Consider the following 24,465-nt stretch of genomic DNA (forward strand, 5'->3'; position numbering starts at 1 on the left):
GAAAAAGCTTCTTGCTATCCACCCTGTCTATACTTCTCATGATTTTGTAGACCTCAATCAGGTCCCCCCTCAACCTCCGTCTTTCTAATGTAAATAATCCTAATCTACTCAACCTCTCTTCATAGCTAGCGCCCTCCATACCAGGCAACATCCTGGTGAACCTCCTCTGCACTCTCTCCAAAGCATCCACATCCTTTTGGTAATGTGGCAACCAGAACTGTACACAGTATTCCAAATGTGGTCGAATTAAAGTCCTATACAACTGTAACATGACCTGCCAACTCTTGTACTCCATACTCCATCCGATGAATGAAAGCATGCCGTATGCCTTCTTCACCACTCTATCCACCTGCGTTGCCACCTTCACGGTACAATGGATCTGAACACCCAGATCTCTCTGTGCTTCAATTTTCCCCAGGGCTTTTCCATTTACCACATAGTTCACTCTTGAATTGGATCTTCCAAAATGCATCACCTTGCATTTGCCTGGATTGAACTCCATCTGCCATTTCTCTGCCCAACTCTCCAATCTATCTATATTCTGCTGCATTCTCCGACAGTCTCCTTCACCATCTGCTACTCCACCAATCTTAGTGTCATCTGCAAACTTGCTAATCAAACCATCTATACCTTCCTCCAGATCATTTATGTATATCACAAACAACAGTTGGTCCCAACACGGATCCCTGTGGAACACCACTGGTCACAGTTCTCCATTTTGAGAAACTCCCTTCCACTACAACTCTCTGTCTCCTGTTACCCAGCCAGTTCTCTATCCATTTAGCTAGTACACCCTGGACCCCATGCGACTTCACTTTCTCCATCAGCCTACCATGGGGAACCTTATCAAACGCCTTACTGAAGTCCATGTATATGACATCTACAGCCCTTCCCTCATCTATCAACTTTGTCACTTCCTTAAAGAATTCTATCAAGTTGGTAAGACATGACCTTCCCTGCACAAAACCATGCTGCCTATCACTAATAAGCCCATTTTCTTCCAAATGTAAATAGATCCTATCCCTCAGTATCTTCTCCAGCAGCTTCCCCACCACTGATGTCAGGCTCACTGTGGTCTATAATTTCCTGGATTATCCTTGCTACCCTTCTTAAACAAGGGGACAATTCTCTGGTCCTCCCGGACCTCACCCATGGTCAAGGATGCTACAAAGATATCTGTTAAGGCCCCAGCTATTTCCTCTCTTGCTTCCCTCAGTAACCTGGGATAGATCCCATCCGGATCTGGGGACTTGTCCACCCTAATGCCTTTTAGAATACCCAACACTTCCCCCCTCCTTATGCTGACTTGACCTAGAGTAATCAAACATCTATCCCTAACCTCAACATCCGTCATGTCCCTCTCCTCAGCGAATACCGATGCAAAGTACTCATTAAGAATCTCACTCATTTTCTCTGACTCCTCGCATAACTTCCCTCCTTTGTCTTTGAGTGGGCCAACCCTTTCTCTAGTTACCCTCTTGCTCCTTATGTATGAATAAAAGGCTTTGGGATTTTCCTTAACCCTGTTTCCTAAAGATATTTTGTGACCCCTTTTAGCCCTCTTAATTCCTCATTTCAGATTGGTCCTACTTTCCCGATATTCTTCCGAAGCTTCGACTGTTTTCAGTCGCCTAGACCTTATGTATGCTTCCTTTTTCCTCTTTGCTAGTCTCACAATTTCACCTGTCATCCATGGTTCCCTAATCTTGCCCTTTCTATCCCTCATTTTCACAGGGACATGTCTGTCCTGCACTCTCATCAACCTCTCTTTAAAAGCCTCCCACATATCAAACGTAGATTTACCCTCAAACAGCTGCTCCCAATCCACATTCCCCAGCTCCTGTCGAATTTTGCTATAGTTGGCCTTCTCCCAATTCAGCACTCTTCCTTTAGGACCACTCTCGTCTTTGTCCATCAGTATTCTAAAACTTACGGAATTGTGATCACTATTCCCAAAGTAATCCCCTACTGAAACTTCAACCACCTGGCCAGGCTAATTCCCCAACACCAGGTCCAGTATGGCCCCTTCCCGAGTTGGACTATTTACATACTGCTCTAGAAAACCCTCCTGGATGCTCCTTACAAATTCTGCTCCATCTAAACCCCTAACTCTAAGTGAATCCCAGTCAATGTTGGGAAAATTAAAATCTCCCATCACCACCATCCTATTGTTCCTACATCTTTCCATAATCTGGTTACATATGTGTGCCTCTTTCTCATGCTCGCTGTCGAGAGGCCTGTAGTACAACCCCAACATTGTTACCGCAGCCTTCCTATTTCTGAGCTCTGCCCATATTGCCTCACTCCTGGAGTTCTCCATAATGCCCTCCTTCAGCACAGCTGTGAAAACCTCTTTGACCAGTAATGCAACTCCTCCACCCCTTTTACCTCCCTTTCTATCCCGCCTGAAGCATCTATATCCTGGGATATAGAGTTGCCAATCTTGCCCTTCTGATATTGTATAGCATGTCCAGTAAGAAGCTGATGAAAAATCAACTATGCCTTCCATGCACCACTGTCAATATCACTGCAAATATGCCATCCTGTGATTTGGGGATTCTAGGGAAGCATCTAGCGTTATAGTCAGTCAGGCATCAACAGAGCTCAGTGGTATTATCAAGGATCTGCCAGACCAGCTTCCCACAGAATAAAAGGACTGTTGTCATGCATTAATTGCCTGACCAAGCAAGATTACTTTACCGCTGTTAGTACATTAGATCGTATCAGTATTCACATGTAAACGCAAAGTATCTCTCACGCCAGCTGATTTATTTAACAATCCCTACATTGATGCTTTACTTAGTAACACACCACATAGCTGGGTCCTGCTGGAAAACCCATTCATTCAGTATTAGACTATTAGTTAATTTTGTAATTTACATTAGTATTGATGAGAATCTAAGTGGAAAGAAAAACAACCATGAAAATTTTTTGAAACGAGCAGGAACCAACAGAAAGCAATTTATTCAGTCCTTTGTACTTCCATCACCTTGGAAACGTGGAGGATCATTGAAAGTTTTCAGCAGAATTCTGTTACTTGGTTTCCAGATCATGCCAATCCCAAGTTCATTTTTAAATGATGGTCCCAAATTTTTACCATGGTGCTATTCCAGCAAGAGTTTATTTAACAAATACAGAGGAAAACTTTTTTTTCTGTCTTCTGAGTTTGATTTCTGCTAGTCATTTTCATGGCTTCGACTTAAGGGTGCAAAAGAAACAATCCCTGAAGTAAATGATAAATCTTGAATGCAATAAGATGAAGAGTTGCCTGAAGAAAATTTCAGAGAATCTTGAACTGTTTTGGTCTTTAAATCACACAGATGCAATTTTCCTAACACTCTGATTGCATGTGTTTGTTGTCTGATAAAGGTTATGGGAGCTGGAACAATCCAGTAGACTTCAGGCTAAAGTTTGCCAACCTCTTTCTCAGGCATAGAACTGTCTGTGCCTCTTGTTAAAACCAGAAGTTATAATGAGGAGGTGATTTGCTGTTGCTGAAGTCCAATGATGATTTTTCACTTGTTACAGGATTTCAATGCAAATTTGTCACAACTAAAACCACATACAAGCCCTTTTAATTACTTGTCACACAGTGATTCACTTGAACTTGCAGTCACTAAAGTTCACCAAATTGTTATGCATCGATTTTTTTCCCTTGCCCCTCTTCCCCTTTTGAATTTTAAAATCTTGACTATTGCTTTAAGCTCAGCCATTCATTGATTTAGCCTTGTCTTCTTCACTCTCTCCAACCTTCTTATTTTCCTGATGTAGGTACTTTGTTTCAGTCGTGTAATATGTCATGACGTAAAGAGAGACATTTATGATGTACTTTAGACTAATGCCCCCTGGAATGCAGCAGTGGACAGATGAATTTCATTCCTCCACTTGTAAAATCTCCCATAGTCACAAGCGCATACTAATGGATCAGCTGGAATTTTTTCATGTGACAGAATTTATGCAGATGACAGAGAAAAAGCTTCATTGTTAATAAAAACATAGCATTAATTAAGGATTGCAGCCACTTAAGTAGCAGGTTCCCCATCTTAATTTCTGCAGTTAGAGTTATCCTGAAATATGGCTTTAACCTTATCCTGAGGACATGCAAAGTTTACAAGAGATGGCTGGAGGGTAGGAAGTTGGGACCTCCACCTTCAACCTCTGATCCAATTAAGTCTGGAAAGGCCCATGAACCAGAGTTGACTTTTCCTATGGGCTCAGGCATTCCCAACCTGTACACTTCCATAACTTCCAAAATGCACATCTGACGAGCAACTTTGCCCATTGCTTTTCACGCAGGAGTTGAGTTTGCAATACATTTTGGTGGTGAGACCTGTGTCAGTATTCCAACACACCAGCCTAGTTCCCAACATCACTGAAAATCACACTAAAACTCTCCCCTCCAGTTGCCCACCAATCCTCATGTCCCCTTAGATTACCCTTGTTACCCTTATGTCCACTTCATCCTCCATCCATCCATCATGACCTTTTAGGATCCCATGCCATTTCCGTACCCTGTCTTAAGTATCCTTCATTACCACTTGCCAAATATGCAGTATCTACAATGCTCAAGATCCATTCAAGGACAATAATAATTATCTTAAAATTACTAGGGAGATGAAAGTTATACCTCTCACAGAATAGTAAAATCCTGATATCAAGCACATTGTCATTGATACAGCAAAGAAATAATAGACACTCTAGTGCGAAAATAAACCATTTAAGTACCAACTATGTTTGTACACAAACAAGATGCACATCAAAGACATATGAAATTGTCATAGTTTCTAAAAAGTTTCAGTTATTCTTAATCAGTTGACTACCTATTGTGTTTGAAGCCATTATTCCGATTTGTAAACATGTCAAGCATTCATAATGGTTGCAGATGTCATAATAAGGTTCTCCAGTCCCTTCAGAAAAAAACACTGACAATAGAATTGCATCTCATTTTCATTTCAAAGCAGTGTGCCTGTCAATCTGTCCAAAGGAGTAGGTACAGTTATTTTAACCGACCTTCGAAAACAGACATTTATATGATGAGGAGGTGATGGTGTTGGACTGGGGTGGACAAGGTCAAAAGTCATATGACACTACGTTATAGTTCAACGGGTTTATTTGAAATCACAAGCTTTCTGAGCGCTGCCCTTCGTGAGGTGAAGTGAAGAGAGCACCCCGACACAGACTGCATAACCAGAAATGTGTGAGTGGGATGTTGACAGGATGAATAATAAGTCTCTGCAGGTGATCAAGTGTCAGACAGTGTGAGTGAAGTGTCAACAGCTGAATAACAAGTGAAAGGATGATCTATAATCCAATTAATGGAGACAAACCAAATGACTGGAATAATATGCTTGGTATAAGAATCACATGCTGAGAGTCTAACCTAAGTAATAAGTAATCTAAATCTGTACAAACTAATTCAGGTGGAGAGATCATAACAAGTTATCAAGGTGATGGTGCCAGAACAGGACAGTAAGGAAGATTTTACAGAACAGTATGGTGCGGTCACATGTAGCATGACATGAACCCAGGATCACAGTTGAGGACGTATTCATGGGTACGGAACTTGGCTGCCAGCTTTATAGAACTTTAGCTGGACCACACTTGGAATATTGCACACAGTTCTGGTCACCCAACTACCAGAAGGACATGGATGCTTTAGAGAGGGGACAGAAAAGGTTTACCATGATGTTATCTGGTATGTGGGATTTTTAGCTATGAAGAAAGGTTGGCTAGACTGGGTTTGTTTTCAGTGGAATGCAGGAGGTTGAGGGGTGATCTGATAGAAGTTTATAAGAATGTGAATGGCATGGATGGAGTGGAAAGTGTAAGGCTTTTTTCCAGGGTGGAGGGGTCAGTTGTGAGGGGGGTGATTTTAAAAGAGATGTGCTGTATTGTTCTTTGTTCTTTATTTTTATTGTTCGGGTTGTCAACACTCCACACACACCATTTGTATGATCTTTTGATCTCTCAGGTTATGCAGTCTGTGCCTGGGTGCTCTCTCCACTTCACCTGACAAAGGGGCAGCACCTTGCACCCTTGTGATTTTGTAATCCAAGTTAGAGGTTGGGGAAAAATTGTGGCTGCAAGAGCTGCTCCTTTTCTGATGTATTTTCAGTGTTGGATCTGATTTCCTCGAATTTTTGGAGCAGTAATTACTGTTTGATAAGCAGTTGCATTGTTTTGGAACTTTGGGGAAAAAGAAGATCAAAACACCAGTACGTTAAAAAGGAAGAAGAGAGACAAAGACAGAGACCACATGGAAAATGATTCCCCGCTATAGGAAGGATGTTGTGAAACTTGAAATGATTCAGAAAAGATTTACAAGGATGTTGCCTGGTTTGGAAGGTTTGAGCTATAGGGAGAGGTTGAATAGGCTGGGGCTATTTTCCCTGGAGCGTCAGAGGCTGAGGGCTGATCTGAAAATGGTTTATAAAATCATGAGGGGCATGGATGGGGTAAATAGATAAGGTCTTTTCCCCGGGTGGGGGAGTACAAAACTATGGAGCATAGAATTAACATGAGAGGGAAAAGATTTATAAGGGACCTAAGGGGCAACTTTTTCATGCAGGGGATAGTGTGTGTATGGAATGAGCTGCCAGAGGAAGTAGTGCATACTGGTACAACATTTAAAAGGCATTTGGATGGTTATATGAATAGGAAGGGTTTAAAGGGAAATGGGCCAAACCTTGGGAAACGGGACTAGATTAATTTAGGATATCTGGCCGGCATGGACGCGTTGGACCGAAGGGTTTGTTTCAGTGCTGTATATCTCTATGACTCTGAATGAACCTGTTCAACTATAACCTGGTGTCATGTGATGGTTGACATTGATTTATATCACAGCACAAGCATGACAGCAGGGGTTGACAGGGAATTTTGTTTTATATTTATTATGCACTTTCCTTAATGGAAATATACTATCTGAAGTGCCTGACAATACTTCCACAAAAATGGTCAATGTAACTTTGAAGAAACAATCCCAATGATGAAACTCCATTGAAAATGAATCTACATTACCATACAGCAGCACCTAAAAGTGACATTTAAAAGCATCAAACATTTTGTACTTATCTTTGAACATTTGTGGCTCCTCAACAAAGTCAGTGCATTGATCCCAAGCTCTCCGAGGAAGCATGCAGAAATCATGTGGAGAAATACAGTTATAGTCCCTGTAATGAGAACACTGACCTCAGAAGAAGTTCATGTGCATTTTATGCCTAACATCTCCCTAAACTATAAAATGCCACAATAAAATTGGGAAGGCGAAGAAAAATTGTTGACCAAGCAAAGCAAAATAGTTGATTTACATCTCCATTACAAAATGAAAATCCAGTCCAGAACACTCATAATCTAATACTGTTAGTGGCAAGCCGGGTGCTAATGTCCAATATTTTGTTTTCTATTCTGGGGTGGGAGGTTTGTTTCTGAGGAATCGGTATAATACTTTAGCAGAGACCACCAAGAAACCAGTTCAACATTAGCTTAGAAAGGTTTCCCTGGTCATTGAACATAGGAACTATGAGCAGCGGTAGGCAATTCAGCCCCTTGAGCCTGCAATGCCATTTGTTGTGATCTCATCTCAGCCTCAACTTCACTTTCCTGTCCATGCTCTATAACTTTTCAACCCATTATTTGTAATAATTGTGGGTGGCTATGGAGAAAAAAAACATATTTTCTTTATCTCTTATCCCAGTCTTCCTTGTTCAGGGATGTTGAGTCAGTAATTTGTAATTTGGTGTGTTAATGGCAATCTGACTTTATTTCTTGTTGTAGCCCATTCCAATCCACTTTTATGTAAAACTTACCAAATGTACAGAAGGTCAATCTAATTTATTTCAGTATGATATTGAACTATGTTGTCTGGAAAAGGAAAAACAAGAAGAATTGCTAAAATTGCTAACTTTCTTACTTGCAGTTTTGATCATTGATTTGTATGGAATTCAATGATTTCACTAATGAAGAAGTTAAACTAAATATTAGAATCCCAATCACTGCGATCCACATTGCCAATCGTAAGCCAAAAACTCTGATCGAGATATGTGAATATTTGGTAGCAATTTGCCTCAACACTGATATTCTCCACAATCAATTACCACTCCTCTGACATTTACCTTAATACTCAAATTTTAAAAAATGGGCATTTGGATAATAGTAATAGTGTCTGCTGGTATTTACCGTCACATCACTGTTACCAAGTAAGGTGACAAATAAGTGTAAACTAAATGAGGCATCCACATTATTTTATAAATTTATATACTAGTATATTATGTATAGTTGACTATCAGATGGTGAATTTTCAAGTTGTGGATACATGGTTATATATCGTGCTTTAGCTCCTTGTTGCAATAATCAATTAAATAGTTTTGTCAACTTCTACTGGCAGAAATATACCACTATTGTAGACTGCACATTAAATTTGTGCAGTACAAATATGTTTTACAGTATAGATGTAAGATTAGTGGTAAGTATGTCAATGTGTGCTTTTTCATTTCAAGAAGACTTGCATAACCACTTGTCAGGATTCAGTGAAAAGGTATTGACTTGAAAATTAAATGATCCCTTCAATATGAAAGAAATTATTGAAATGCTCATTTATCCCCAGTACAAACTGAGTTTTCTCTTTATAATAAATGGCCAATGTGATCTGTACCTGCTCCCTGGCACTACAGTAAAATATTTCCTTTGGAGAGATGGATTTTCACAGTCTTTATGACAATGGCTGGTACTTCCATTTTCTCTTATTCATTCCCATTCCTCATTAGCAACTGATTTTCACCATTTTTTTATATTCTCCGTGATCAGTTCTCCTATACTTTCTCTTTGAAAAATAAAAAAATGCAGTTTGAGGCTTTGTAACACAGCACAGCACATTTGAGCACAAAATAATTGTAGCAAAATGAGGTAAAACACTGGTGAACAATTGCACATGTGTGTAGGGTAAGATTCAGTTCTAAGCTATGTCAATAAAATATGACTGTGAGCAAAAACTAGAAATAAACTTTTTTTGGGGAGAAAATCCTGTGTACCATTTTATGTGTGACTTTGAGTTACTTAGTGAGGGCCTGAATTAAGTTCATACCTAATCTTTTCCCAAGCTTGCAGTTGTCATGGAATTCTCAAAGGAAAGCGGAGAAGGTGTAATACAATCTGATGAATTTTGTACCATTGCTGAGACCATCAAGCAGGTTTTGTGTAACAATTAGAAACTGGTTTTGAAAACAAAATTCTGCCCAATAAAGTGGGAAGTTGAATTTATCTAAATTCATTTGTTATTAGTTTAGTGTCCCATGTTCTGAGTGCTTGAGGTCACGTTAGTGGAAAACATGCTATAGTCAAATAACAAACGTTAAAATGAAGTCTTTGAGTATATTTAAGGAAGAGGTTGAAGATGAGCAGTGGCATACAGAGTTAATGGGATGAGTGGAAGGTGTTGAAATGTTCAATCAGTCATGATTGTATTGAAAACTGGGACAGGCTCAAGGCACTGAATGTCCTACCCTTGTTCCTATGTTACTGAAGGGAGAGAGAAACAGACTTAACATTTTGAATGCAATATGACTCCTCTGCTGCCTTTCCCACCACATATGTTTGTTTCTCTAGCACTTTTGTGTTTTTCTTTCATATTGCTGGCATCAGCAGCATTTTTCTTATCTTACAACAAAGGTAAATGGACGGCCATTTACCTGAAAGGGTGGGGGAGACAGAAATTCTCAATGTATTTAAAAAAAAACTTGGACATTCACTTGAGGTGCTTTAACTTGCAGGGCTATGGACCAAAAGCTCAAAAACGGGATTAGACTGGCTCTTTATCAGTCCATACAGATATGATGGGCTACTTAGCCTCTTTCTGTGTTTCTACAGAGTTAAATTAAGATGTCTTGGGACTCCATTAGTTCACAGGTCAATACCATTTGCAGCAGTCTGAGTCCAAGGTCAATCGGACCACGAAAGACAGCTTGCTGAACATGAATTACAGAAAATTTCATACTTTGGTGCATTGTACAAATGATAAATTTAATATGATTACCATATGTGTAGCAGAAAATACTTGCTACCTTTTCTTTAATGAGGTCACAAAATCTTACAGGATTTCAGCACGGTGTCTCAGTGGCTGGCACTGTTGCCTCACAGCACCAGGGACCCAGGTTCAATTCCAACCTCGGGCCACCGTCTGTGTGGAGTTCACACATTCTCCCTGTGTCTGAGTGGGTTTCCTCCAGGTGCTCTGGTTTCCTCCCGCAGTTCAAAGATGTGCAAGCTAAGTGGATTCGCCATGCTAAATTTCCCATAGTGTCCAGGGATGTTTAGGTTAGGTGCATTAGCAACTGGAAATGCAGGGTTACAGGGATAGGGAAGGGGGATGGGTCTGGGTGGGATTCTGTTCGGAGGGTTGGTGTGGACTTGTTGGGCCGAATGGCCTGTTTCCACACTGTAAGGATTCTATGATTAAGTGTTAAAAGATAGCAAGAGGTATCTTCTGTGTTGATTGTGTTATTGACAATATCTTAACAGTTTGTTACTTACTTGTTGCTTAACATTTCTTTAAAATTAAACTGATTTTACCATTTTTTACCATCTGTATCAGTTTAAAAATAAATATGTTGGCAATTGAATTTTGTGGTAATCTACTCCCCTTTATTCCTCAGTAAATTTTCAGATTGCAACTGTTCACCTTTCAATTTGAACACAATTACACATTGACCATATGATGCACATTAACTCCCAGCGTCTGTGCAGGAGGCAGCTGCCAACATTAAAATACATCAAAACTAAAACTGGCCCAAAGAACACATTTGCACTGTAGGAAGATCTGGTCGGGAATTCTAAGTCTTTCATCCAATTTGGGATTGTGATGACTTCAAGTTTCTTTTCTCGGGTATCAAGTCTCATTAAACTCCTTTTCCATGTTACTTCCAGAAGATGGAAACCGTGGCTGTGGTGGTGATGATAATCTTGCTTCAGGGTTCAAGTTTCACTCAGTAGATTTGTCACATAATCTAATCCGATAATCTACTGGAGTTCTGAGGGTACACCACATTGTCTTGCGTGCTACTTCTCAGAAAAGATATTAAACCAATGGCTTGTCTACCCCAGGTGAATATAAAAGAACAGCAAGAGATATCTTTAGTGTCCTGGCCAATAACCACATTTATATAAAACTACTTGCAATATCTCAGAATATTCCAAAGTATTTTACAGCCAATGAAGTTACCTTGAAGTGAATTTGAAGGTTTTTTCCAATACATTTGCTTTCAATAAATGCAAGTTATGATTAAATGAAAAATAATAGATACTTCACAATGCAATTAAAGCAGATTATCCGGTCATTAGAGTAATGCTGTTTACAGGATTTAACTGTGAGCAAATTTGCTGCTACATTTCTTATATTACAACAGCCACTGTGGAATCCTGTTTTACTCCAAAATGAGCTTTGACCCTTCCCTTTTGTTGACTCATTCGCCACTATCTATAAACTTTAGCCCATGTAAAACTCTGCTACCTGCATCCTACACCATACTATCTAACTCATCCATCCATCCTTGCTGTCACCATCTCAAATTATACTTTTCATCCCCATTTGTCAATCCCCTTTCAACATCTTCAATCTCCTAAAAGCTCTGCCTTTTTAATTCATTCAGCTTCACTGGCTGGGCTAGCATTTATTACCAATCCTTAATTGCCTCTGAGAAGGTGGCAGTCAGCTGCCTTCTTGAACCGTTGCAGAGCCCTTATTGTAGTAAATGCCCACAATACTGTTCAGGAGAGGTTACAGGAATTCTGCTGATGACTGCACCAAGTTCAGCACCGTCCTTGATACCTGCCCATTCTGAAGCAGTCCATGTGCAAATGCAGCAAGATCTGGACAATATTCAAGTTCGGCCTGACAAGTGTTTCTTGGTATTCAATGGTGTTATCATTACTGAATCCCCTATTATTAACATCCTCAGGGTCACCATTGACCAGAAACTGAACTAGACTAGCCAAAAGAAGTGCTGTGGCATTATCATTACTGAATCCCCTGTTATTAACAACCTCAGGGTTACCATTGACCAGAAACTGAACTAGACTAGCCAAAAGAAGTACTGTGGCAACAAGAGCAGGTCACAGGCTAGGAATCCTACAGCAAGTAACTCTCACCCTGACTCTCCAAAGCCTGTTCCACCACTTACAGGGCACAAGTTAGGAGTGGGATTCAGTGGTCCCCACTTACTTGAATTAGTGCAACTCCAACTCATCCAGGACAAAGGATTGATTGGTGCTTGATTGGCACCAAATCTACAAACACTAATTTCCTTCACCACTGTGCAGGAATCTACCAATACTTCTTAGACAGCAGCTTCCAAACACATGATTACTACTATCTAGAAGGATAGTGGATACATGGAAATGCCACCACCTACAAAATCCCCTCCAAGCCACTCACCATTCTGACTTGGAACTGTGTTGCTGTTCCTTCAGCATCACAGGGTCAAAATCTCTCCCTAACAGCGATGTGGGTCTCCCCACAACAAACAGACAGCAGTGGTTCATGAAGGCAGCTCACCAATATCTTCTCGAGGGCAACCAGGGATGGGCACTAAATGCTAGCCCGGCCAGCGACGTCCTCATGCCGTTAGTAGCTAAAAAAAAAGTTAGGCCAAGTGAGTATGTAAAAACTTGACAGATCAATTCTAAGTAGTGAAATTGCCCACTTTGAGAAGGAGAATTGGAAAATTGACTATTATTGAAATCAAAAGTAATTGCATACTGTGGTAGACGAGATCTGGATATCCTTGTACGTAAATCACAAAATGTTATCATGCGAGTACAACAGATAATTAAGAATGCCACTAGAATATTGACCTTTACTGCAAAGGCAATGAAGTCATAGAAAAGTAAGGCGGTATTATCACAACTCTACAGGACATTGGTGATACTGCACCTGCATATAGTTGTGGTCTACTTCCTTGAAAAGGAATGTATTTGCATTGGAGGCAGTTCAGAAAAGGTTGACTGAGTTGATTCCTGGAATGAAAGGGTTTTCTAATGATTAAAGATTAAGCATGTTGGGCCTATGCTGAGTGGAATTTAGAAGTATTTTGAAACAATCTATTTCTACTTATTATGAAACATTTCCGGCTCCAGTGAGGCTTGAACCCAGACCTCCTTCCCCAAAGGCAGGCACACAGCCATTGTAGCCCAAGCCCCCAGTACAGTATGGATGCTAAGGGAACATTTCCCTTCATAAGAGAATTTAGAACCAGGGGTGCAACTTCAAACTAAGATATCTCCCTTTAAGCAGATGAAGAGGTGCATCTTCTCTCAGCAAATATTAAACTTTGTATTTCTTTACCCTGAGAGCAATGGATTATTTTCAAGGTTGAGTAAGAGAGGTTTTTGATCAACAAGAGAGTTGAATGTTTTGGCGGCCAGGTAGGAAAATGGAGTTGAAGCACGGTATGACCTGTGATCTGCACAAATGCAGTGTAATCTTATTGAATAGCAAAGCAGGCCTGAGAAGTTAAATAGCTTACTCCATTTATGTGCCCTTTGTTTATGTTGATTTATGTTAAATTTTACATGAAATTACATGTAATTTTGCACTATATATCCTATGTTATTTATAGTGCAGAAACAGCCATTTAAAGCCACTGATCTTTGCCAGTGCTTATGACTGACACGAATCTCCTTCCAACCCACTTCATTTCATTGAATCAGAAAATCCTTTCATTCCTTTCTCCCTAATATGTTCATCCAGCTTTCCTTTAAGTACATCTCTGGATTTAAGATTACATAATACAGGCAACTGAAAGTTATGAAAATGAGAGAATCCTATCCACATTTGGCTGTCTTAGCTTTGTGGTAGATTTGCAAACCCACATATATGACAAGTCCTAAGGTTGACTTCTTCACACAGGGAACATTTGCTCATCTGAGGCGGTTGTTAACTCACTGTACCATCATGCAAATGTATACACTTAATCACTGTCTGTCGGAAGATGGATTTGGCAGAAGATGGTGAAACTTAATGAAACTCACTGCTTATTGATATTCTTGATTACAGACCTCACTGTAATATGATTCACAACTTCCACGCTGCCAAGATGGGATTTGATGGTGTGATTGTTCTTTTGCTATTGCTCTTGCTTTGCTGATTTATGGACACAGCCTTCTGCTTCTCAAAATTTGTGATTGATTTTAGATTCAAGATTATTTTACCCTTTCTCTTTGTTTCCTCTTTTGTCTCTGTCAAAATTGTCGAAACAGCCGATGTCACCATTTTTATATTATTAAGCATGAAGTGTGAAACATTGTTCACATTGTATGCTGGTGATTCACCACAAGACAATCATTTAACCTCTCTGCCTCCCTGAAGCAGTAATCATCAGAAAATGTCTCATTTTTCTGAAAAGAAAAGCTCCAAATGCTTTTCATCAATTTGTGCTCAAAATGCACACTGTCAAGTACTGATGCCCACTGCTGTCATTGGCGACTGTTCTGTCTCATTTCTAATGAGTCACCATGTGCTTCATAATATGCTTCATTAACTTTGCACAGTATCGTTTTTTGAAACCTGTGACAGCACATGAAGAAAAGATGCACACATGGTATGCCTGCACGTAATAGTCTGTAATTCATCCAGTTCTCCCAGTTGTGCTTGTCCACAAAAGAAACCATCCACTGAGTTACCTCAGCTGTCTGTATTTCTTTTTATGGAACTACAGGAATCACTTGTACCACCTTCTGCATTGTATTGATCGGAATCTGACACTGCATTGAATAGAACTTGGCTTTCCTAACACCTCCCTTGGAGACTAACAGTCTAATCAGTGTTATAATTGAGTACACTGTTTTTTCATCTTTTTTCATGCAATACAGGTGTCACTGGCAATACCTGTGTTTGTTTCTCATCCCCAATTGCTCTTGAATCGAATGACCCATTTCAGAGGGTAGCTAAGATTCAACTGCATTGCTGTGGATCTGGAGGCCAATATAGGCCAGACCAAAAAAGGGTGGCATATGTTGTCCAATTGCAAAATCACATCTAATTTTAGACACCACACTGTGAGTTTTGCATGCACTGGTTGGGTACAGTCAACAAATCTCTTGTTACTAACAGCCAAATGGCTGAGAGGTTTGATACAAACCTTCCATCTGTAGGTCGTACAGCCCATAAACCCAATACCATACCCGCACTGAATATCATATATTGATCATTTGTATGATAAGCATATGTCTTCTGACTTGATGACAGTATCAAGTTAATGGTGAACACCATTCATTGTTACTTTTTTGTCGTAGTGTGAAACAGCTAGCTTGACTTGTTACTCAATCTTTTGAGATACCTTACCTTTTAAGGGTAATCTGAAATAGCCTGGGTGTTTAAGGACCACCAAGAGCTACTACCTTCAGGTCTTCCGTGAGTTTACAAGATACACAGCAAGAAATAACCTATTCAAAGATCTCAATATCCTACAGGACTGCGTTGATGCACCCTATTTCACCATTAAGTTTGAATTGTGAAAAAATGTCTCAGGCCCTATATACATGGGTACCAATCACACAAATCTTATAATGCATGGAACAGTGGGATTCCCAATACGTGTAATGAACATTGAAAGGAAGATTGTGGTAGACAATAGTAGAGAACCCCAGCTGAGCTATTAGCAAGGACATCGAGAAAAAGGAGCTTATTTACCTGTTCAGTTTCAAATGTGAATTTAAGTACAGGAACTCATTAAGACTTGTGAGAACATGTTGCTCTGATTTGAGATATAGCAATCATATCAACAATATATCAGAAATATGAAAGGATTAGGAGGTTAGGTGTCAATACGTTGAAGATGCATTTATCATCGAATCCAACAAAGTATGTGGGAGTGTTAGGCCTAGAGGGGATTCCAAGGCCATGATGTCTGTTTGGACATGCATGATGTTAATGAAATTGATCTCAACTGGGTTACTGAGTTCATAAATTGAATGAATATTGATTCATGCAATAGTGGTGAGTCTGAAATCGCTACAATATATTAATGCAGGCAGGTGTCAATAGCTTCTTTACATTGGAGTTCTACATTGGTGAATATGTTAGCAACATGAAATGAAATCATACACATTGCGTTACTATCAATGTGCAAGATCTGTATGATCTTCGCAAGTGTGAAATATTCCTTCACTATTTAAATGGACAACTTGCTCAAACTGGCTGTAGCAATTTATTCAACCATTTCACTAGTTCATAGTGTGCAGAGCCAGTCATAGACAAGATACGGATGAAGGGAACATCACTTTTGTGTGTCTTGGACAGCCCACACAGATGCAGTCACTATAAACCATGAGTATAAACCTAATCATAAATATTACCTCACCATAGAGCGCGAATCCTTGGAAGTACAAGCTTATCCATGGCATGCATATTGTAGGATTCTGAATTACTTGTCCGATTTACATATGCAATGTGAATGTCTGGTAGTGTTGCAAGGCCTTAGTACCAACCAGGACATAGATATCATTAAACCCAACAAAGGAACTAGAATAGTCATCCTTAACCAATGTAACTATGTCAATAAAATGCACACCATACATAATGAAAGGTCCAAATTTTGTATCCATTGGACTTGCTGATCAGCCTTACTCAAAAGCTAGACAAAAAAGCAGTTTCTAGATGTATGTAAGAGCAATGAGCTGCCAGGTGGCTGGAAGGATTGTAGATGTCTTCATGTTTCCTTTGAAGATGCCATTACTGGTGGGAGATGAAATTTATCAATAAGCGATACAATACGACAATAACAGACTGATCATTCATCTCGATTGCAAGATTCTGAACCCACCTTTAATTAATTTTACAGAGAGCTCCCTATTATGCAGGCTTAACAAAAGGACTGTTAGATCTGGCGACATCTTTGGAGAGCCACTGACCTTTCTCCAGGTTGATCATTGTTGGTCAAAAACTTAAATGAATGTTATGTAATGCAGTAAGAGCAGACTATTTATCAATCTCTTTTGAGAGTTTGAGTGTTTTGTACTGTGAGGTGAAAAGAAAGAGACTAGCCTCTGTTCCAAACCACCCAGGTTTTTCTGGGAGCAGTGCATAGTTAGTTTCATCTATGTTGTCCTGTAGAGCAGTCTGAAATTGAAGCAACCAATTATTTTTGGATTTGTGAAATCCTCATTTACAATTTAGACTAATTGGATGATGTGACCGTCCAGCTGATATGTTAGCAACTTAATGAAAAGTATCTGAAGTTTGCTAGAGGTGATCTATGAGAATTACATTCACTGCATCCATGGTTAATGGACAGATTATTCTGCCAGATTACCAGGCATATATGCTTATTTCACTTGGAGGGGTTACATTTGTAGCTCTTTTTCTCGAGTTAACAAAGATGGTGTGAAAATTAGACAAAAGTATCGAAAATGTAGGAATGAAAAACTTAGTCTGGCCCTGTGCTGCAACGGGAAGATGTAGGAAGCTCAGCAACATGATGTGGATGTCACTGCAGTTAATAAGCCACCGTTCCATGTCCAGTTTTACCAAGGCAAAATACCCAGCTGTGAACTATTTATTACTGTTATTTGGTCCCCAAAACATTGGAGGATTCAACATCCTTAAATTAGTAAACTTGAGAGTGTTTTAGTATACTTTGTTTAATCTACCATAATCTATCATTTTTAACTACCAACAGCACTGGTGACAGACATGCCCCATACCTCAAGCTGCTCTCTCCAGGCAAAGTCAACTTTGGTCATTATGATTCACTTCAAATGGCCAAAGAATGAAAATTTCAGCCATACTTTACTGAAACCCTCACCTCAAGATTGGAGTGACTGTCACTCCGTACATTTAGTGAACATTGAGAAATGTGACAAAAGGGAAACAAAAGATACATTTTTAAAAACTCAGAATATGTGTTGTTACGTTCTGATTTATATCCATCTGCATTGTCATTTTATTTGGAAATATGTGGGTCAGTGTTATGCCCATGAAGCTGAGGAAGCAGCAGAGATGAAGTGTTTGATAAGGTGCTGCATATTAGACTACTTAATATGATAGTAGTCCATGGTGTTGGAGATAGTATATTAGCAGGGATAGAGAATTGGTTAACTAATAGAAAATGGAGAGTTGGGATCAGACGAACATTTTCAGGCTGGAAACGTGTAACTAGTGGTATAATTGGTGACACCAAAGCTCAGAATATCCAGCGCATATCAATCACAAATTCATTATTTGGCTGCCATATAATTTATTTTTTAATACATAAGTACATATATGTATTACTCTGGTTAACCCTATTCTTTGTATGTGTCTCTTTGTGCCTTATAGAGAAATGAATGGCTTTGTTTGAACTGTCAGACCCAACGACTGATGTCTGGAAATTTGGGAGATGCACCACTTCCTGTCCCATCACCGGTATCAAAGCAACAGCCGTCAATGTCACCACACCATCAAACAGGGCAAACAGGTGTCAGTGTGCAACAAAGAAAAGGGGCTAGCCAACAGCAAGCTGGCCCTGTCCAACCGCAGAAGGTCCCTGTAGCATCGGGTCAACAATTATCTCAACATAAGGAAACACCAACTGCTAAACCGGGAAAACCCATGCAAACGAAACAACAAGGTCCAATGGTTGTGGATAAGCAACATGCTCAGCAAATGCATCCTGGGCAAAGCGAGGCCCAGACTACGATCCCAAAAAAGTCACAGTCACCAAGGGAGAAGCCAAAACCTGCAATACAGAGCACCACCATACCTGCATCATCAAAAGTGATCAGTACTGACAAAAAAGTTGACCCTTCTACAAAAGAGACCTCCCAAGCAGCTGAACTACAGAAAGCAAAAATTCAAGAGGTAAGTCACGTAAAATGCATGTGATGGAAAAGTACCAAAAATTATTTAAATTTAAGTTGAATTGTTTTGTGACTGTACAAATGCTATGCGTCAAAAATAAATCATGCAAGCTCTGAGTCCGGAGCAATATATAGTTGAGAGTTTAAGGAAGGAAACCAGAACTGTAGAGCATTTCTTTCATGATAAAGATGATTTTAGTAATTCAAATCCAAATTTAAAGCACTCAGAGTTTTTTTGTCTCCATGACTGAATTATGCAGCTGACTTATCTCAGCTGCTTGGTAGAATAATTGAACAAAGAGGTGGCCATTCAGTCTGTCTTAACTATGCTAACTCCTTGAAGTCACTATTGAATTAAGTACAATACCCTGTTCTCTCTAAGTAGTCCTGCAGGAAGTTCATTTTCAAGAATATGTTGCAATTCCCTTTCTATTATTGAAATTATGATTGAATTTTCTTTCATCACACTTTTGGGCAGTGCATTCCAGCTCATAACTACTCAGCTTATTATTTCCTCTCTGGTTCTTTGGCTAATTTTCTCAAATCTGTAATTCTTCTGACAGTGGAAACAGTTTCTCCTCAATAACCATCTCCATAAAATTTGACATTTATTGTCTGAGAAGAACAATTTCAACTTCTTTGTACTGTCCAGATAACCACTATCCTTCATCTCTGGTATTAATCAACTAATCTTCCAAGACTTTGATCTCTTATTGAAATATGGCACCTAGATTTTGGCACAATATGCCATTGAGACCTATTCTAAACATTGTACTCAACTCTCAAACACTTCCTTCATCTAAATCACTCCACCATTCCCACTCTGTGCATGATCCCATAACTTTTCCCCATTTCTCCAGCCTTTACAAACACAATGATTTTCGATGAGAACTGTTTCATGTTCATTTGTCCCTCGACACTGTTGCTGGATCTTCAAAACTGCAGGCATTATCCCCACCCTCAGCCTACATTTGACTCCATTATCTTCTGTAGCTTCTACTCATCTGTAACCTCTCTTTCCACTCTGTATATTACTTAAAGATACCATGGCTACCTATCTTCATGCTTAGCTGCCCCTCTGCTCTCTCTTGGAATCCTTGGGTTTCTAGATGCCTGCAACGCCAAAGCAGCAAAGTCATCAATTGTTAAAAAAACTACCAGCATCTTTTGTGAGTGTGACTATCACCCTTGACCTGTATTATTTGCAAAGTGGCAATTTATACAATGATATTATACCTGTCAATGGCATATGGCTTCCACCCAATTGCTGTAATTTGCATTTTTCCCAGCTCTGGCCTTCTTTCAGCCTATACTCAGCCTGCACCGTCTAATGTGCACCAGAACCAACCTTGTTGGTTACTTGGCTCTTGTCAGACTGCTGCGAATAGTATTGAATCATTCTCAACTCCTGTTGCTGCCTGCCACTAACACTTGTATGTTAAATGTATTCACAACTGACCCATTATATTTGCATGCAATCCTTTTGCCTGGGACATCTGTCATGTTTTTAATAACATTTTCCTATTAATGTGACAACTTAATGATGCTGGAGTAGTTAAAAAGAGCTATTTTTTGTGCTGCGTGGAGTTGCAGGCCGTACTCATAGGGAGGCAGAACGGGGCACTTTATTCATTATCCCAGCCCTGACTTTCTACTACGTTGGATTTCTCCTGCGCAAGGTGAATAACTCAGTGAATTGTTTGGCTGAACTGTTTTAATTTCCGCTTTTTGAGTCTTCAATCATTTTAATATATTCACCTCGGGCTCTGAAGGTAAACCAATATCTTGAACATTTTGCTGCCTCAGGCCAGTGTTTAAAAAAAAACTTTTGTTGTTTCGATCTGCATTCCATTCGCAAACTGAGCATTAAAAGCCTTGCAGCCATTTTCCCGAGCAGGCCTAATCCTTCAATATAGTCCTGGCAACTAATACCTCAATATTTGCATTTCCCTCCTTCATTTGACTCAGCCCCTTGATGGTGCAACCCATTATTTGCCTCTGAGCTAAATTGAAAGCACATGGTGTCATGTTGTGGCCATACAAGACATTGGTTCAGCCACTTTTCCAAAACTGCGTTAAATTCTGGTCTCTCTGCTATAGGAAAGATGCTGCTAAACTTGAAGGCATTCAGAAAAGATTCATAAGGATGTTGCTGGGACTGGTGGGTTTGAGCTACTGGGAGATGCCGAATAGGCTGGGGCTGTTTTCCCTTGAGCATCGGAGGCTGAGGGGTAAACTTATCCAGGTTTATAAAATCATGAGGGGGATGGTTAGGGTGAATAGCCTGTTTTCCCAGGGTGGGGGAGTCCAAAACTAGAGAGCATAGGTTTAAGGTGCAAAGGGCAAGATTTAAAAGGGACCTCAGGGGCAACTTTTTCACACAGACGATGGTGTGCGTACAGAATGAGCTGCCAGAGGAAGTGGTGGTGGTTGGTACAATTGCAATATTTAAAAGGCATCTGGATGGGGATGTGAATAGGAAGGGATTGGAGGGATATGGGCCATATGCTGGCAAATAAGACTGGATTAATTTAGGATATCTGGTCAGCATGGACAAGTTGGACTGAGGAGTCTGTTTCTGCGCTGTACAACTTTATGACTCTTTGCAATTGAAGGCAAAGTATTGACTTGGTCAGGCAGTCAAATAAATGAGTATACACTTTAACTGGAAACAAGTTAGCTAATAATGACCCAGAAGAATCTGTAGTGGGCTTCTGCCATTCACTGCAAGAATAACCTGTATGCTACAATCACATGTCCAAGTTTATTGTCAAAACTGATCGATGGCACAGTACGTCATGTAACTGGACGCAGAGAGTTTCAAAAATACATTGACTATTAATTGAATGAGCAAAGCTATGTCAATTTAATTTCAACACAGGTGAGATTATCCATTTTGACAAGAATACAGTGTTGCAAGCATTTTTTTTTAAACGGTGAAAAGCGAGAGGAAGACCAGAGAGATTTGGCAATATGTCTGTACAATCAATAAAATGTAGCAGTCAAGTAGAAAACAAACAGCTAAAAAGAGCAAATGGAATATTAGCCTCTAAGCGTATACGGCTGGATTTAATATGTAGAGTTAGTTTCACTTAAGCTAAATGAAGTCCTGTTTTGACCACATCTGGAAGACTGTATACCATTCTAGCACTGCACGTGAGATAAAGATTCTGACCTTGAACAGGATGGTGTACATTCATCAGAAAGGGGAGAAATTAGGTGAATACAGCATCTATTCCTAGAATATAGATGAGGGGTCATGGTGTAAGGTTTTGCATTTTTGTAAAGAATTCATATTGTAGGAGAGAAACATTTCAGTGCACAACTAGCCCCACAGATTCCAGCTTTAAGTCACTGGTAAGTAAACAATCCTTCTCCTTTGTTGCCTTTGTTATCAGCCATATTTGTAATTGAGTATGTACTTTACTCATGCTATCAGCATAAATTTACATTCAGTTATCCTTGGGAAAATCCTCAACCCATGTACTAAATTCACCCTAATCCTTTTGAATGCTACTGACAGTCCTACCCTAGTCACTTGTTTAAATCAGCAATTCTATTTAAAGGTTATCCTGCAAATTGCAAAAAAGGGAGGTCTCAATGTTATTTGTAATGGATTTTATTTGAATTATAAATGTTGCACTGAGACTTGACTTGTTTATTTTAGTAAAGAATTGTTTGTTGAAATAATGGTTTTCTGTTTTAACCTATTTGTGTGAATTACTGGTGGGCCTCCGTGTCAAGGAGAAGGCATTTGTAAGTTGTTACTCGGGATTAAATCAGAGTTCTGGATTCTAATGACACAAATTTGACAAATAGGGAAGCAGTGAAGGAACAAGAATTCTACACCACCAGGTTTAGCAAAAGAGTGTTTTCTGAAGAAGGGTCCAGACCCGAAACGTCAGCTTTCATGCTCCTCTGATGCTGCCTGGCCTGCTGTGTTCATCCAGCTCTACACCTTGTTATCTCAGACTTCAGCATTAGCAGTTCCTCCAATCCTTTTATTGTGTAGTTGCTTTCACAAATAGTTCAACAGTTTTCAAACTTTTCTGTATTTCCAGGTAAATATTGAAAAACAGCCAATATTGATTTAATCAGGCAAACCCCTTCAAATATTGATAAATTTCCAGTGAATACCTCCCAATATTGATAAAATTGCAAGGAGTCTCTCCATGTTCTGATTCTCCGGCTGCGATCTCTTCTGACAACTGAAAGGCAATTTCTGCATGTTTAAAAGGAGTATCGCTGCACAAACCTTTTATTTATTCATATGTATCAGCAGAAATATCTCAGTGAATCAATTAAGAACTTGGAAGAAGCTGCTCACTGTGCTCAGTATGCTTAATTCTAGCCCTCAGAAACCTGATGATCTCCTGTATCCCACACTGAAAACCTTTAGCTATAAATTAATAATGATATCAACCTCAAGACTTTTAGCAATACATTACTGCCTGAACCAGCTATAATCCTAAAACTTAGTACAGTGTGGACATTTAATCTGAGTGAAACACTTGAGCACTGTTAAAACAATTAGTTAAGTAATTAATTAATCACCCTCCATTGCAAACAAGGGCAGTGCCAACAACTTGAATTTATATCTTGTCTCAATTTAAAAAGAAACAAACCTAAGCACTTTGCAGAGGTGTAATCAGATAAAAATAGTCATTGAGCTGAGGAAGGGGACACTGTCAGGGACATGGCAGTAAAGGTGGATTTGGAGACGAGTGTGTAGAAACTTGAATGTCAAGATTTAAATGTAGAATTTCCTAAAAAGATTATCACTATGCAGTTAACATATATTTTCCTGGACTCGGAGCCTTAGAAATGAATGTTACATTCAGTCTTAACAGAAATTGCTGGAGAAACTCTGCATGTCGGAAAGCATCTGTGGAGACAAAGCAGAGTTAACGTTTCAGATCCAGTGACCCTTCTTCAGAACAGACCGACTGATTTTCTCCAGCAATTTCTGTTTTTGTTTGCTTTCCAGCATCCACAGTTCTTTGACAGTTTTGTCACAATCAGCCTGTTACTTTTCAGAACTTCAGGTATTGTCTGTGCCACAGCACTCTGCATTACCAAACACTGATAAAACCACTGAAGTTACCCGAGCCAAAGTTACAAATGACATCTCTTAATGATTGTTACAAACTTGGATTGTACTTCTGTGACATTGCTTGGACATTCATCATTCACTGCTCATTCACCCACCACCTACTTAACACTCCACTCACTCATGTACCTAACCACCTGCCAATCCACTCACTCAATCACCCACTCCTCATCTATCCCTTGCCCTGCTCACCATACGTGAAGCCAGCCACCCCTCATGCACTATGACTCACCACCACACTTCACCTACAAACCATTCACACACCCACCTCCTGCTTACGCACTCAAGCACCGACTGCTCACTCAGCCACCCCTCATGCACTAAACAACCCTCACGACCCCACCAAAACCTCACACCACCACCTACCTACTTACTGGCACTCGTCTGCAGTGCAGGCTGTCCCTGCTGCACACTGAGTATACTCCCAGCTGATGGTAGCACTGAGCAATTCAGATCACCAAGTGAAACCTGGCTGGAGAGATTGTGCAGAGATAGCAGGAACTGCAGATGCTGGAGAATCTGAGATAACA

At 39.8% G+C, this 24,465-nt stretch overlaps 1 protein-coding gene across 1 annotated transcript in view; it reads left to right on the top strand.

Annotated features, from left to right (window-relative positions):
- Positions 1-24,465, top strand: part of LOC109931684 (protein bassoon-like) — a 430,268-nt gene that overhangs the window by 215,788 nt on the left and 190,015 nt on the right. Inside the window, exon 3 of the mRNA XM_048606748.1 lies at positions 18,305-18,826. Within this exon, the coding sequence (XP_048462705.1) occupies positions 18,305-18,826 (522 nt within the window). The remainder of the gene's footprint in view (positions 1-18,304; positions 18,827-24,465) is intronic.

The sequence above is a fragment of the Rhincodon typus genome, chromosome 16 (assembly GCF_021869965.1).
Source record: "Rhincodon typus isolate 14 chromosome 16, sRhiTyp1.1, whole genome shotgun sequence".
Classification (NCBI taxonomy): Eukaryota; Metazoa; Chordata; class Chondrichthyes; order Orectolobiformes; family Rhincodontidae; genus Rhincodon; species Rhincodon typus.